At 45.4% G+C, this 13,001-nt stretch overlaps 1 protein-coding gene across 1 annotated transcript in view; it reads right to left on the reverse strand.

Moving 5' to 3' along the window:
- OBSCN (obscurin, cytoskeletal calmodulin and titin-interacting RhoGEF) overlaps positions 1–13,001 on the reverse strand; it is a 225,824-nt gene that overhangs the window by 119,851 nt on the left and 92,972 nt on the right. The window contains exons 18-19 of the mRNA XM_010847289.1: positions 10,008–10,283; positions 6,032–6,307 (exon numbers count right to left, since the gene is read on the reverse strand). Coding sequence (XP_010845591.1) covers positions 6,032–6,307; positions 10,008–10,283 — 552 coding nt within the window. The remainder of the gene's footprint in view (positions 1–6,031; positions 6,308–10,007; positions 10,284–13,001) is intronic.

Raw genomic sequence — 13,001 nt, forward strand, 5'->3', positions numbered from 1 at the left:
GGGATGGGGGACACATGTGCACCCGTGGCTGATTCATGTCGATGCATGGCAAAACCACCTCAACACTGTAAAGTAAGTATCTTCCAATTAAAATTAACTAATTAAAATATAAAACTACCACAAAAAACCAGTGCCAATAAACAGGAATTTGTCATAATTGTTCATCTGGGGCTCGTGCGCCATACTGATAAACCAAGGGTTTTAGCAATCGAGTTGCTGGCCTAGTTAATATAGACTAAAATTGTTAATATAAATAAAACAAAAGCACTGAAGGTAAAACAGTATTCTAAAAATGAGCTTGAGATAAACTCCAACTGATCTTCTAATTAGGCTTAATAAGTAAGTTTCTAGCTTACTTTGAACTTATTAGAAAAAGAGTATTGCAGAGTAGTTCTGCTTCTCCTTGTCCTCTTCATGAAAAACATTTTCCTTTTGACAAAGACTGATTCTAACAGAAGAAAAATAAAATTAAGTCTATCCCCAGCCATGTCTAGCTTTCTCTTTCAAGTATTTTCAATTCCTTCTTTCAAGTGTATTGGGCGCTTCAGTGCTTTGTCTTGTTCCCAACGTGGTCTTCCTGTCCATGATGGACCTCCTCCCATGCTGCTGGCTAGCAGGGAGGAGTTGAGCCCCTGTTCTCACTCACGTTATGTTGTTCCCTCTACTTTGACTCAGCAGGTAGGGGTGGGAGAGGATTGGGAGACCTGCTTCCTGCCTGTCTACCAAGCTTGGGTACATACCTTTACCAACACACATTTGAGTCCTGAGCCCCCCAAACTCTAGGTCCATTATCTCTCCTTGAATACTTCTGTTCCTAGAGCTCTCTTTGTCCAGGACTCTTGACCACTGTAATAGCCATTCACACCTCCTTTATTAATTGTTAATTAATCATGTCTTGTATTAAAACATTCGACAAATAGATATTAAGGCTCTGTTTCGTACAAGGTACTATTAGATGCTGGGAATACAAAGGAAGGGAATGGGAGATGTTCAGCTGGACATTTAAGAGGGACAGACAGCTCTTCAAGGGTTAATTCAATTAACATTCAATTATAATTTGTGACAAGTCTCCTGGGAAAGAGGCATATTATAAGGGGCCCACCTTAGCCTGAGGGTCAAAAAGTTTTTCATGAGGAGATGAGATGCGAGCTATGTTATGAAGCACCAGCTGAAGAGAAAAGAGGGTGGTGGGGGAGACCACTGCTGGCAGAGAACACAGTCTGTGCAAGGGAAGAGGAGAGCTGGTTCCTGGGGGGCAACTGAAAAAAAGCCACAGTGACTGAAGTTGGAGAAAAAGAGGGCAAGTGGGAGAAGATAAGGGTGGTGAGATTAGCAAGGGTGGAATGTGGCAGACACTGGCAGTCCTAACTACTGTAAGGATAACTGAAAAGATTGTCATCTGTTAGAGTGGGACCAGCCAGAGAAATGGGGTGTTTGACATTATCCATGTTGTACTTTCAGATGTTCACCCTGTCTGATGTACGGGGTGTTTGGAAGGATGCTGGGTACAAAGCAGAATAAGGAATCCAGATAGTATGTTGTTATCCCTCCCAGGGAAGATGGTGGGGCCCTGGTATAGGACACTTCAGGTAGACAGCAAAATAAACAGATGTTTAAAGCTAAGGTAGAACTGCCAGAAGTTAGCACTTAGTTGGATGTGGGAAGAAGTTAAAACTCCTAGGTTCCTGATCTACTAAGGACAGGGTGTGGAATGAGAATGAAGGAGGGCCTTAAGCCAGCAAATGATGCCAAGAAAAAATATTCAGGTAGGTAGAAAGAAATCCAGCAGGACAGGGGGTTGTAAAAGCCGATGAAAGGCATATAGCCAGAGCTTGAACATGTTCAACAAGCCATCACTACCCAATAATCTGACAGCAGGTTATAGAGCAGAAGAAAGGTGGTGGGTAAATCTGGGCATGCACAATGCAGCCCGCGTTAGGATCCTTCTTGCACAAGACAAGATGCTTTGTTTATAGTCAGCAACTCACCTCCAAAAACCGTCTTGAATCATACATTGCAAGAAACAACAACAGTTTTCAGAGCAGAGGTCTTAAGCAATATTTAGGAAGAAAACAATTTCCCCAAACACATAATGTCTTCAGAATTGCAGTTCTAGGCACAACAAACACAAATTTCAAGATGTCATAAGGGGTAGTTTGGCCTGTTAGAGGCTCCCGAATCACTTCATTCCACACTGGGGCCTTTCACTTATTCAGTCCAACCAGAAGGTTCACTGAGGTTGGTCTGGTTCTCATTAGGGTTGTTATAAGTGTTTAGTTAGTTGCTGCTGCTACTGCTGCTAAGTCACTTCAGTCGTGTCCGACTCTGTGGGACCCCACAGACGGCAGCCCACCAGGCTCCCCCGTTCCTGGGATTCTCCAGGCAAGAACACTGGAGTGGGTTGCCATTTCCTTCTCCAATGTATGAAAGTGAAAAGTGAAATTGAAGTAGCTCAGTCGTGTCCAACTCTTAGCTACCCCATGGTCTGCAGCCTACCAGGCTCCTCTGCCCATGGGATTTTCCAGGCAAGAGTACTGGAGTGGGGTGCCATTGCCTTCTCCAGTTTATTTAGTTAGTTTTGGGCAAATGGGGGGATTACACTTCTTCACTCTCTTGCTTATATATGTGCAATCACTTACTGTTAAGCTTTCTACCTATTAACATGCTAACTTTAAAAACAATGTGCAATTCTGGACTCTGACTTTCATCACTAATCTCTAACAACAGATACACTGGTGAACTCATTTTGCTAACATTTAATTTATGATTTTGGCCTTGATACTCGGAGAAGATTGGTCTGGAATTTCATTCTCCCTGTATTTCTAGTGCGATTCTGGTACTGATGTTATGTTCTGTATGTGAAGAGAGTTATAGAATGTATCTCATTCTTCTCTCTCTAGGACTGTCTCCATGAGCGTGCAGCATCTGTTTCCGGAACTGTACATTTTGCACGGTGTACCAGAGAACTACAAGCCCTGAGAAGACTTTTCATTGTTGCTCCTACTGATGACAAGTTACACAGTCTTTAACGTCTATATTCTTTTTTTCATGTAGTTTAGAAGCAAAATGTAAGGGAGAAAAGGAAAGGATATACCCATTGGAATCCAGAGTTCCAGAGAAGAGCAAAGAAAGGTAAGAAAGCATTCCTAAGTGAACAATGCAAAGAAAAAGAGAAAAACAATAGAATGGGGAAGACTAAATATCTCTTCAAGAAAATTAGAGACATCAAGGGAACATTTCATGCAAAAATGGGCACAATAAAGGACAGAAATGGAATGGACCTAACAGAAGCAGAAGATATTAAGAAGTGGCAGGAATACACAGAAGAACTGTACAAAAAAAAAGGTCTTAATGACCTGGACAACTCAATAGTGTGATCACTCACCTAGAGCCAGATATCTTGGAGTGTGAAGTCAAGTGGGCCTTAAGAAGCATTACTACTAATAAAGCTAGTAGAGGTGATGGAATTCCAGCTGAGCTATTTCAAATCCCAAAAGATGATGCTGTGAAAGTGCTGCACTCAATATGCTAGCAAATTTGGAAAACTCTGCCAAGGCCACAGGACTGGAAAAGGTCAGTTTTCATCTCAGTCCCAAAGAAGGGCAATGCCAAAGAAAGTTCAAACTACCACACATTTGCACTCATTTCAAATGCTAGCAAGGTAATGCTCAAAATCCTTCAAGCTAGGCTCCAACAGTACGTGAACTGAGAACTTCAAAATGTACAAGCTGGATTTATAAAAGGCAGAGGAACCAGAGATCAAACTGCCAACATCTGTTGGATCATAGGAAATCCAAGGGAATTCCAGAAAAAGTTCTACTGCTTCACTGACTATGCTAAAGTCTTTGTGTGGATTGCAACAAACTGTGGAAAACTCTTAAAGAGATGGGAACACCAGACCACCTTGCCCGCCTTTTGCGAAACCTGTAGGCAGCTCAAGAAGCAACAGTTAGAACAAGACAAGAAAGAGTGTACTGGTCCAAACTGGAAAAGGAGTATATCAAGGCTGTTTACTGTCATCCTGCTTATTTAACTTATATGCAGAGTACATCATGTGAAATGCCGGGCTGGAGGAAGCTCCAGCTGGAATCAAGATCACAGGGAGAAATATCAGTACCCTCAGATATGCAGATGACTACACCCTAAAGGCAGAAAGTGAAGAGCAACTCAAGAGCTTCTTGATGAAGGTGAAAGAGGACAGTGAAAAAGCTGGGTTAAAACTCAACATTTAAAAAACTAAGATCATGGCATCCAGTCCCATTAGTTCATGGCAAATAGATGGGGAAACAGTGGAAACAGTGACAGACTTTACTTTCTTGGGCTCCAAAATCACTGCAGACAGTGACTGCAGCCATGAAATTTTTTAAAAGATGTTTGCTCCTTGGAAGAAAAGCTATGACAAACGTAGACAGCATATCAGCATATTTAAAAGCAGACATCACTTTGCCAACAAAGTTCAATCAATCAAAGCTATGGTTTTTCCAGCAGTCAGGTATGGATGTGAGAATTGTACCATAAAGAAGGCTGAGCACCAAACAATTGATGCTTTTGAACTGTGGTGCTGGAGAAGACTCTTAAGAGTCCCTTGGTAGCAAGGAGATTAAACCAGTCAATCCTAAAAGAACTCAACTCTGAATATTCATTGGACGGACTGATGCTGAAACTGAAGCTCCAATACTTTGGCAACCGACGTGAATTACTGACTCACTGGAAAACACCCTGATGCTGGGAAAGATTGAGAGCAGGAGGAGAAGGGGTCAACAGACGATGAGATGGGTGGATGACTCAATGGCCATCAATTGGAGCAAACTCCAGGAGATAGTACAAGGCAGGGAAGCCTGGGGTACTGCAGTCCATGGGGTCTCAAGGAGTCAGACATGACTGAACAACAACTATTTAGCCACATTTCCCAACTTTCCTATGATATTTCTTAGAATACACTCTAACATTCTCAAAGACAAAAAACATTCCAGAAAGATGCATGCTGAGATCTGGGATATCTGTACACATCCACAAATCATCCCATGTTATTAGTACAGTCAAAACCTGTTAGGTGTCAGCACCTAGAAGCCAAGGTAGGATGGCAGCCCAACTCCATTCAGCATGAAGACTTCCTGCCAGAAGAAGAATAATCTGGTTTCTTAGAATGTCCTGTGTTCCAGGCACAAGGCAGAGACTCTTTCACCATCAGGAAAACGCAATGAAATAAAGACTGCTTTGCCAGTCAGAGGCCAGTAGGACAGCAACTCCTCATTAGCAGAGCCTAGTGATGTGGCAGAAGTGACTTTTTCCTTTCAATTCCTAAATTCGCCAGCAGCACACCAAGGGGAATACAACCTGTACATCCAACCTGTTTGAAGACAAAGGCAAAAATCATACTTTGCAATCTAAGATCACCCTAAATGGTACACGTGATGCTCTACCAATCATCCTTAAGGACCTGAAACATAACATGGGCCTATTCTGGCTACCTACAGACAACCAGAGCAGGAACAGGAAGGAAGGGCATCCCAGAAGCCTCAAATTTCACCATCCAAACTTCATTCCGAAGAGAATTCCAAGTAGGACTGTATGGTCAATATGTCTCCTAAACTGGGATCCATCAAATTCAAACACTTCTGGCCAACCGAGACCAGCAAGAGGTACTGGGTGAAGGCCTATGGTAGCTCTCAGGAAAGAGATGATGGGAGGAAGGTCAGTTATTCCCAGGCCTACCTTGGCCCCCAAGCATCAGGAGAGGCGGGGTCTCCACACCAGGAACAACAGGCAGATTGTGAGCAGGTGCTGAGACAGTGTAACTGAGCCTCACTGCCTGAAAACACATGGACCAAAAAGCCCCTCTTCTCTCCATGGACACCCTCCCCACGCATGCTCCCCCAGCCAAAATGGGTACCAAGGTGGGACACGGAAGACTGGAAGGCATGAAGAGACGAAGGTCACCGGCAAGGGCACGCATAGTCTGGCAAGGCTGGAAGCGGGTCTCCTCATCACCTGCACGCAGGCTAGCTCAGCGTCCTCCTCCAGGACTGACCTGTGACGTCCAGGCGGAAGGAGACCTTCTGGCCCCCGGCCTCGCAGCTGTACTCCCCGGCGTCCGCCTTGCCCGCCTGCTGCACCACCAGCCGCCGCCCGTGGCCCGTGGCCTCCACATGCACTTTTGAGCTCGAACTCAGCTTCTTCCCATCCTTGTACCACGTCACCTCTGTCTGGGCCTGGGCCACCTCGCAGCTCAGCGTGGCACTCGCCCCCGCCACGGCCTGCACTTCACTGCGTGCCGGCTGCTCCTTGGCGAACACCACCGAGGGCTCTGGGGACAGAGGGATACACAGGGTCAGAGACCCCATCTCAGTCAGGAGGGCAGCCCTGCACAAAGACGACCTGGATAGGGGCTTGGGGCAGTAGAGCTGGAGACTTCTCAAGACTCTGCACCAGCCCTGTGCTCTGCGGCGGTCCCCTGCCTTTCTCAGCAAGTGACACAATTTATGCATTCTCCCTCAGGTCCCTGCAAGCAGGTCCATGGCGCAGGACAAATGGAACAGACTTGCCCCCTGCTCATGACAACTGCCAGATCTCGAGGCAAATGTCCCCATCCTTCCTCAGTGGTGTCCTAGTCTTCTCCATACTGTTTAACAGCAGGGAAGTTTTCATCTGTGGTCTGTGGAGATGGCTGAGGCTTGGTGCCCTCATCCACTCTTAGCATCGCCAGCTAACGGCAATCTGGGGGAGTGCTCGCACCTCCCTGCGGCTTTCTTCATCACTGTCTGAGGAACGAAGAATCCGAGCGCCTTTCCCCTTAGGACTGGGCTCACCGTTACTGTTTTCTTCTTCCTGGTGACACTAGTCAAATCTTTTGCCCACTTATCAACAGTAGGCTCAGACTTTTCTTGCAACTCTGGCCACTCTCCAAACATTTAGAGAATGATAAACACGGAGGTTTGAAGGATATTCCCAACTGTGTGACTGCATTTTCACTCTCAGGTCCAGGCCTCTGATAAACCAAACTCTCTCCTTCCAATAGTCTCACAAGGCCCATCTCTGCCCTGTGAGTTTAGAGCATTTGCGTTCAATTTAAGAAATATTTCCTTATCTTGAGTTTTTAAAGAAACCACTTTCTCATCTGAGGTCTTTTATACCCTGAGGTTTCTAACCCAACATGAGTTGACTTTTGTGTGTGGTGTGAATTGCTAGGACATTCTAAGTTTTCCACGTGGTTCACTGGTTCAGCAACTATTTTTGACTAGAACATCCTTCCTCGACTTCTCAAACAGACAACACAATAACAAACAGAAGATAAAGAGGATCTGTGGGGATGGTGGGTGCAGGAATCCTTTTATGCAAGAACTGTTTCTGAGCTCACTATTCTGTTCCTCTGACGTGATAACTATCCTGCACTGGGACCCCACTATCTTGAAAAAGCTGTAGCCTTACAATAATTCCTGACTTCAGGTCCCAGTAAACGCTCCCACTGTGTTTCCTTCAAGAAAACAACATATTGCCTGTACCTTGCCTTTGATCTGCCTGTTATTCCTCCATCTACCACCCAAAAAAGAAATTGGGTTTCGATTTTGATTGTTAATAAACATCTTTGATTTTTCCCTCAAATTTCTATCCACATACTGCAAACTCTAACTATATTTCAAGAATATTGAATAATGTCCCCCACACAGCCTCTGAGTAACTTTTATCAGTTCTGGAATTAGAAACATGATACAATTTTGCCAGTCTAACTCTCACACAAATTTCATTTTGCAAGCATACCTTGCCAGGACTTAGACATAGAAATAATTTCTGCATATCAATTTTTTTTACACACTAATCTTACTCAAGAATCGGATGCAATCTAACCATTTATCTCCGGGATTGTCTGAGTTGATCATTCCATCATCAGCAAATTCCACCTTTAGTTTTCCAGTGATTTCATTCTCCTCTTTACTCAACTCAGAGGTTAGAGTTGGCCTGAGTGCTGTTCCTCATGTCAAAGATCTCCTGGTACTCCTTAAGTGGGATGCTGTTGTTGGGGTTGTTCTTGTTTTTGCAGGAGTGTGATAACATTAAAAAGAACTCTTTAATATAGTTGGCTAAGAATTTTATGGCACAAACTGATGCTCAATCTTATCAAACATTTTGGGCCAATGTATGACCTTCAAGTTCAGTCAACTATTTGATTCTGTACTCATGGAGACGATCACATCTTTCTGCATTCAATCCCATGTCAAGCTTTCTACCTATCAACGATGCCAACGTTGACACAATGTGCAATCCTGAACTACGACTTCCACCACTCATCTCTACCCGTGGATACACTGCTGAATTCTATTAACCTTTAATATGTGATTTTGACCTTGACACTTGCAGTAGATTTTCTGGAATTTCATTCTCCCTGCCTTTCTAGTGCGATTTTGGTATTGATGGTATATTCTGGACATGAAGGAGTTATGGAGGATATCTCATTCTTCTCTCTCTAGGACCATCTCCATAAGTATGGAATAACAATTTTTCAAATATTTTCCATACCTCACTACAAAACTACAGGGCCGAGAAGATTTTTCATTATTGGTCCTATTGATTCACAAGTCACACACTAAATTTACTCTGTCTTCATGTGTCTGATTATCTCACAATCTCCTAGGATTTAGCCATATATCATAATTTTTCAAAGGTTTTACCATAAAATACTTTCTAATGTGCTCCCAAAAAAACACATATAAGAGATGCACGGTGGGATCTGGGGTATATATACACCCACATATCCTGCTACACTGGCATGGTCTCAAACCCTCACATGCTGGCACCTAGGAGTCAAGGTGGCATGGTAGCCACCCCTATTCAGCATGAAGACTCTCTTCCCAGAAAAAGCATAACCTGATTCCTTAGACTGCCTGACATTTCAGCCACGAGAAAGAGACACTCGATGACCATGAGGAAAATGCAAGGAAATAAAGGCTGCTTTGCCAGTCAGAGGCTGCTAGGACAGTAACTGCTTATTAGCAACACCTACTGATGTGGCAGAAGAGATTTTTTCCTTTCCATTTCTAAATTCATCAACCAATGCCAAGGGGAATACTGACCTGCAACATACAAACTTGTTCGAAGACAAATGCAAAATCATATTTGATCTAAGAAGATCACCCTAAATAGCACAGGTGACTATCAATCATCCTTTCTTCCCTCCCTTTGTAAGGCGTGTGTGCATGCTAAGCCGCTTCACTGGTGTCTAACTCTCTGTGACCCTTTGGACTGTAGCGCATCAGGCTCCTCTGTCCATGGGATTCTCCAGGCAAGAATACTGGAGTGAGTTGCCCTGTCCTCCTCTGGGGGATCTTCCCAACCCAGGGATCAAACCCGTGTCTCCTGCGACTCCTACAGTGCAGGCAGATTCTTCACTGCTGAGCCACCAGGGAAGCCCCACTTTGTAAGGGCCTGACAACAAAACATGGTTTTTTTTTCTTGCAATGTACAGGCTATAAAGCTTCTATATCCTGAGAAAGGAAGGAGTGGCATCCAAGAAACCTCGAATTCAATCATCCGAAGCTCACTCCTGCAAGAATTCCAAGTAGGATTGTGTGACCAGTATTTCCCCTAACCTGGAATCCATCAAATTGAAACACCCAAGAACTTGCATGAGGTACCAGATGAGGGCATGTGCTAGCTCTCAGGAAAGACAGATGATGGGAGGAAAGTCACATATTCCCAGGTCTACCTCAGCCCCCAAGCATCAGGGAGAGTCAGGGTCCCGACACCAAGAACACAAGGAAGGTTCTGGGCAGGTAGTAAGACAGTGTGACTGAGTCTCACTGCCTCCAATGAGGCGGACAAAAATGGGCCTTCTTCACTGAAGGTGCATCCTCCCCATCCACCCTTCCTTAGGGCCAAGATGATATGAAGATGAGATATGGAGATGCGAAGAAATAAAGGCTACAGGTGAGTACACACATCTGTTGAGACCAAAAGCCAATCCCTTCATCCTCTGCACACAGCCTAGCTCAGCGTCCTCCTCCAGGACTGACCTGTGACGTCCAGGCGGAAGGAGACCTTCTGGCCCCCGGCCTCGCAGCTGTACTCCCCGGCGTCCGCCTTGCCCGCCTGCTGCACCACCAGCCGCCGCCTGCGGCCCGTGGCCTCCACACGCACTTTCGAGCTGGAACTCAGCTTCTTGCCGTCCTTGTACCACGTCACCTCCGTCTGGGCCTGGGCCACCTCGCAGCTCAGCGTGGCACTCGCCCCCGCCACGGCCTGCACTTCACTGCGTGCCGGCTGCTCCTTGGCAAACACCACCGAGGGCTCTGGGGATAGAGGGGGATACATGGGGTCAGAGACACCATCTCAGTCAGGAAGGCAGCCCCAGACAAAGAAGACCTGGACGGGGAGGTGGGAGGGGGCTGGGCAGGAGGATGGTGGAGCTGGAGACTTCTCAGGCTCTGCACCAGCCCTGTGCTCTGCAGAGGTCCCCGGCCTTTCTCAGCAACAAGTCACACAGTTTGTGCATTCTCGTCTGAGTCCACGTGAGCTGGGCCAGGTAGCAGGGTGGCCACTGGGAAAGACTTCTCCCGTGCTCACGGCATCTGCAGGGTCACGAGGCAATGTCCCTGACACTTGCTAGACGGTGCCCTAGTCTTCTCCATGTGGTTATGCAGGAACTTTTCACCTGCAGTCCATGGAGATGGCTGAGGCTCAGTGCCCTTGTGACTGTTAACTGCTGTCGGCTGGCGGCCATCTGGGAGGAGTGCTCCCACCCCTTTCCATGGCTTTCTTTGTCATTGAGCAATAAAGAAGCTGAGTACCTTTCCTCTTAGCACTGGGTTCACCATTCCTATTTTCTTCTTCATGGTGACACAACTCAAATCTTTTGCCATCTACAAATAGTAGGCTCTTTTTTCAATTCAACTTTGGCCACTCTTTATACATTTATATACCAGGGAATGACACATACTTAGGATTTAAGGATATTTCCAACTGCATGACTGGCACTTTCACTCTCAGATCCAGTTCTTTGATATATCAAAGATTTTCCTTCCAATAGTTTCACAATGTCCATTTCAGCCCTTTCAGGCATAGATCATTTGTGTTCCATTTAAGAAATTTCTCCTTATGTTGTCTTTAAAGAAACCACATTATCATCTGAGGGTTTTTTGGGGTTTTGCCTTTTACCCTGAGTTTTCTAACCCACGCTGGGCTGACTTTTGTGTGTGGTGTGAACAGCTAGCACAATTTAATTTTTCCGTATGGTTCAGTGGTCCAACTCCATTTATTAGACAACATCCTTCCTTGAGTTCTCAAGACAACACAGTAACAGTGGAAAGGTGTAGGGGGACAGGGGATGGGTGGTGCGGGAAGCCATTTATGCAAGCAACTGCTTCTGAGCTCACCATTCGGCTCCCCTGATGTGGAAACTATCACTGCACCGGGATCCCCTTATCTCGAAAACTACAGCTTTAGGATCATTCCTGGTACAGGAGTCCCCCACGGAACAGGGATCACGCGCCCACACGTGTGGCCTTGCAGCCGTGTGCAGAGCTGGTGTGCCTGCGTGTGTGTCTGCTTCTGCAGCCAAGAGTGTCCTGAGCAGGAGCCTGCTTTTGTAGATAGCTCTGTGGTTTCAGAGGGCTTCCCAGGTGGCGTTAGTGGTAAAAAGTCCACCTGCCAACGCAGGAGACATAAGAAATGTGGGTTTGATCCCTGGGTCAGGAAGATCCCCTGGAGGAGGAAAGGGCAACCCACTCCAGTATTCTTGCCTGGAGAATCCCATGGACAGAGAAGCCTGCCTGGTAAGCTATAGTCCACAAGGTTGCAAAGAGTCTGACACTACTGAAGTGACTTAGCCTAACACAGGTCCCAGTAAATGTCCCCACCATGCTTTTCTTCAAGAAAATAGTGTATTGGCTGTACCTTGCCTTTGAAATCGGACTACTATTCTTCTATCAGACCACCCCAAAAAGAAAATTCCATTTTGATTGTTAATAAACATCTTTGACTTTTTTTCTCAGATTGCTCTATCTAATGCAACCTCCCACTGTCTCTCAAGAATCTTGAATATATTTTGCCCATGCACAGCCTCTTGGTGACTTTGATCACACCTGGAATTAGAAACATGATAATTGTGCTAGTCCAACTCTTAACACAAATTTCATTCTTCAAGCATTCCTAACCAGGACTTAGATGTAGGAATTATTGTTGATTTACTTGTTGATTTTTTTTCCTCAAAAATCATTCACAGTCTAATAATTTATCTTCAGATTTTCTGAGTTGATAATCACATCATCAGCAAATTTCACCTCTAGTTTTTCAAAACTATCTGCTGGTGATTTTATTCTCCTCTTTGCTTGACTCATGGGTTGCAGTGGCCTCCATGTATTCAGTCAGTTCAGTCACTCAGTCATGTCTAACCCTTTGCGACCCCATGAACTGCAGCACGCCAGGCCTCCCTGTCCATCACCAACTCCTGGAGTCCACCCAAACCATGTCCATCAAGTCGGTGATGCCATCTAACATCTCATCCTGTCATCCCCTTCTCCTCCTGCCCTCAACCTTTCCCAGCATCACAGTCTTTTCAAATGAGTCAGCTCTTCGCATCAGGTGGCCAAAGTATTGGAGTTTCAGCTTTAGCATCAGTCCTTCCAATGAACACCCAGGACTGATCTCCTTTAGGATGGACTGGTTGAATGTCCTTGCAGTCCAAGGAACTCTCAAGAGTCTTCTCCAACACCACAGTTCAAAAGCATCAATTCTTCAGCAGTCAGCTTTCTTCACAGTCCAACTTTCACATCCATACATGACCACTGGAAAAACCATAGCCTTGACTAGACAGACCTTTGTTGACAAAGTAATGTCTCTGCTTTTCAATATGCTGTCTAGATTGGTCATAACTTTCCTTCCAAGGAGCAAGCGTCTTTTAATTTCATGGCTGCAGTCACCATCTGCAGTGATTTTGGAGCCCAGAAAAATAAAGTCAGCCACTGTTTCCACTGTTTCCCCATATATTTGCCATGAAGTGATGGGACCAG

The sequence above is a fragment of the Bison bison genome, unplaced genomic scaffold (genome assembly GCF_000754665.1).
Source record: "Bison bison bison isolate TAMUID 2011002044 unplaced genomic scaffold, Bison_UMD1.0 scf7180017864248, whole genome shotgun sequence".
Lineage (NCBI taxonomy): Eukaryota > Metazoa > Chordata > Mammalia > Artiodactyla > Bovidae > Bison > Bison bison.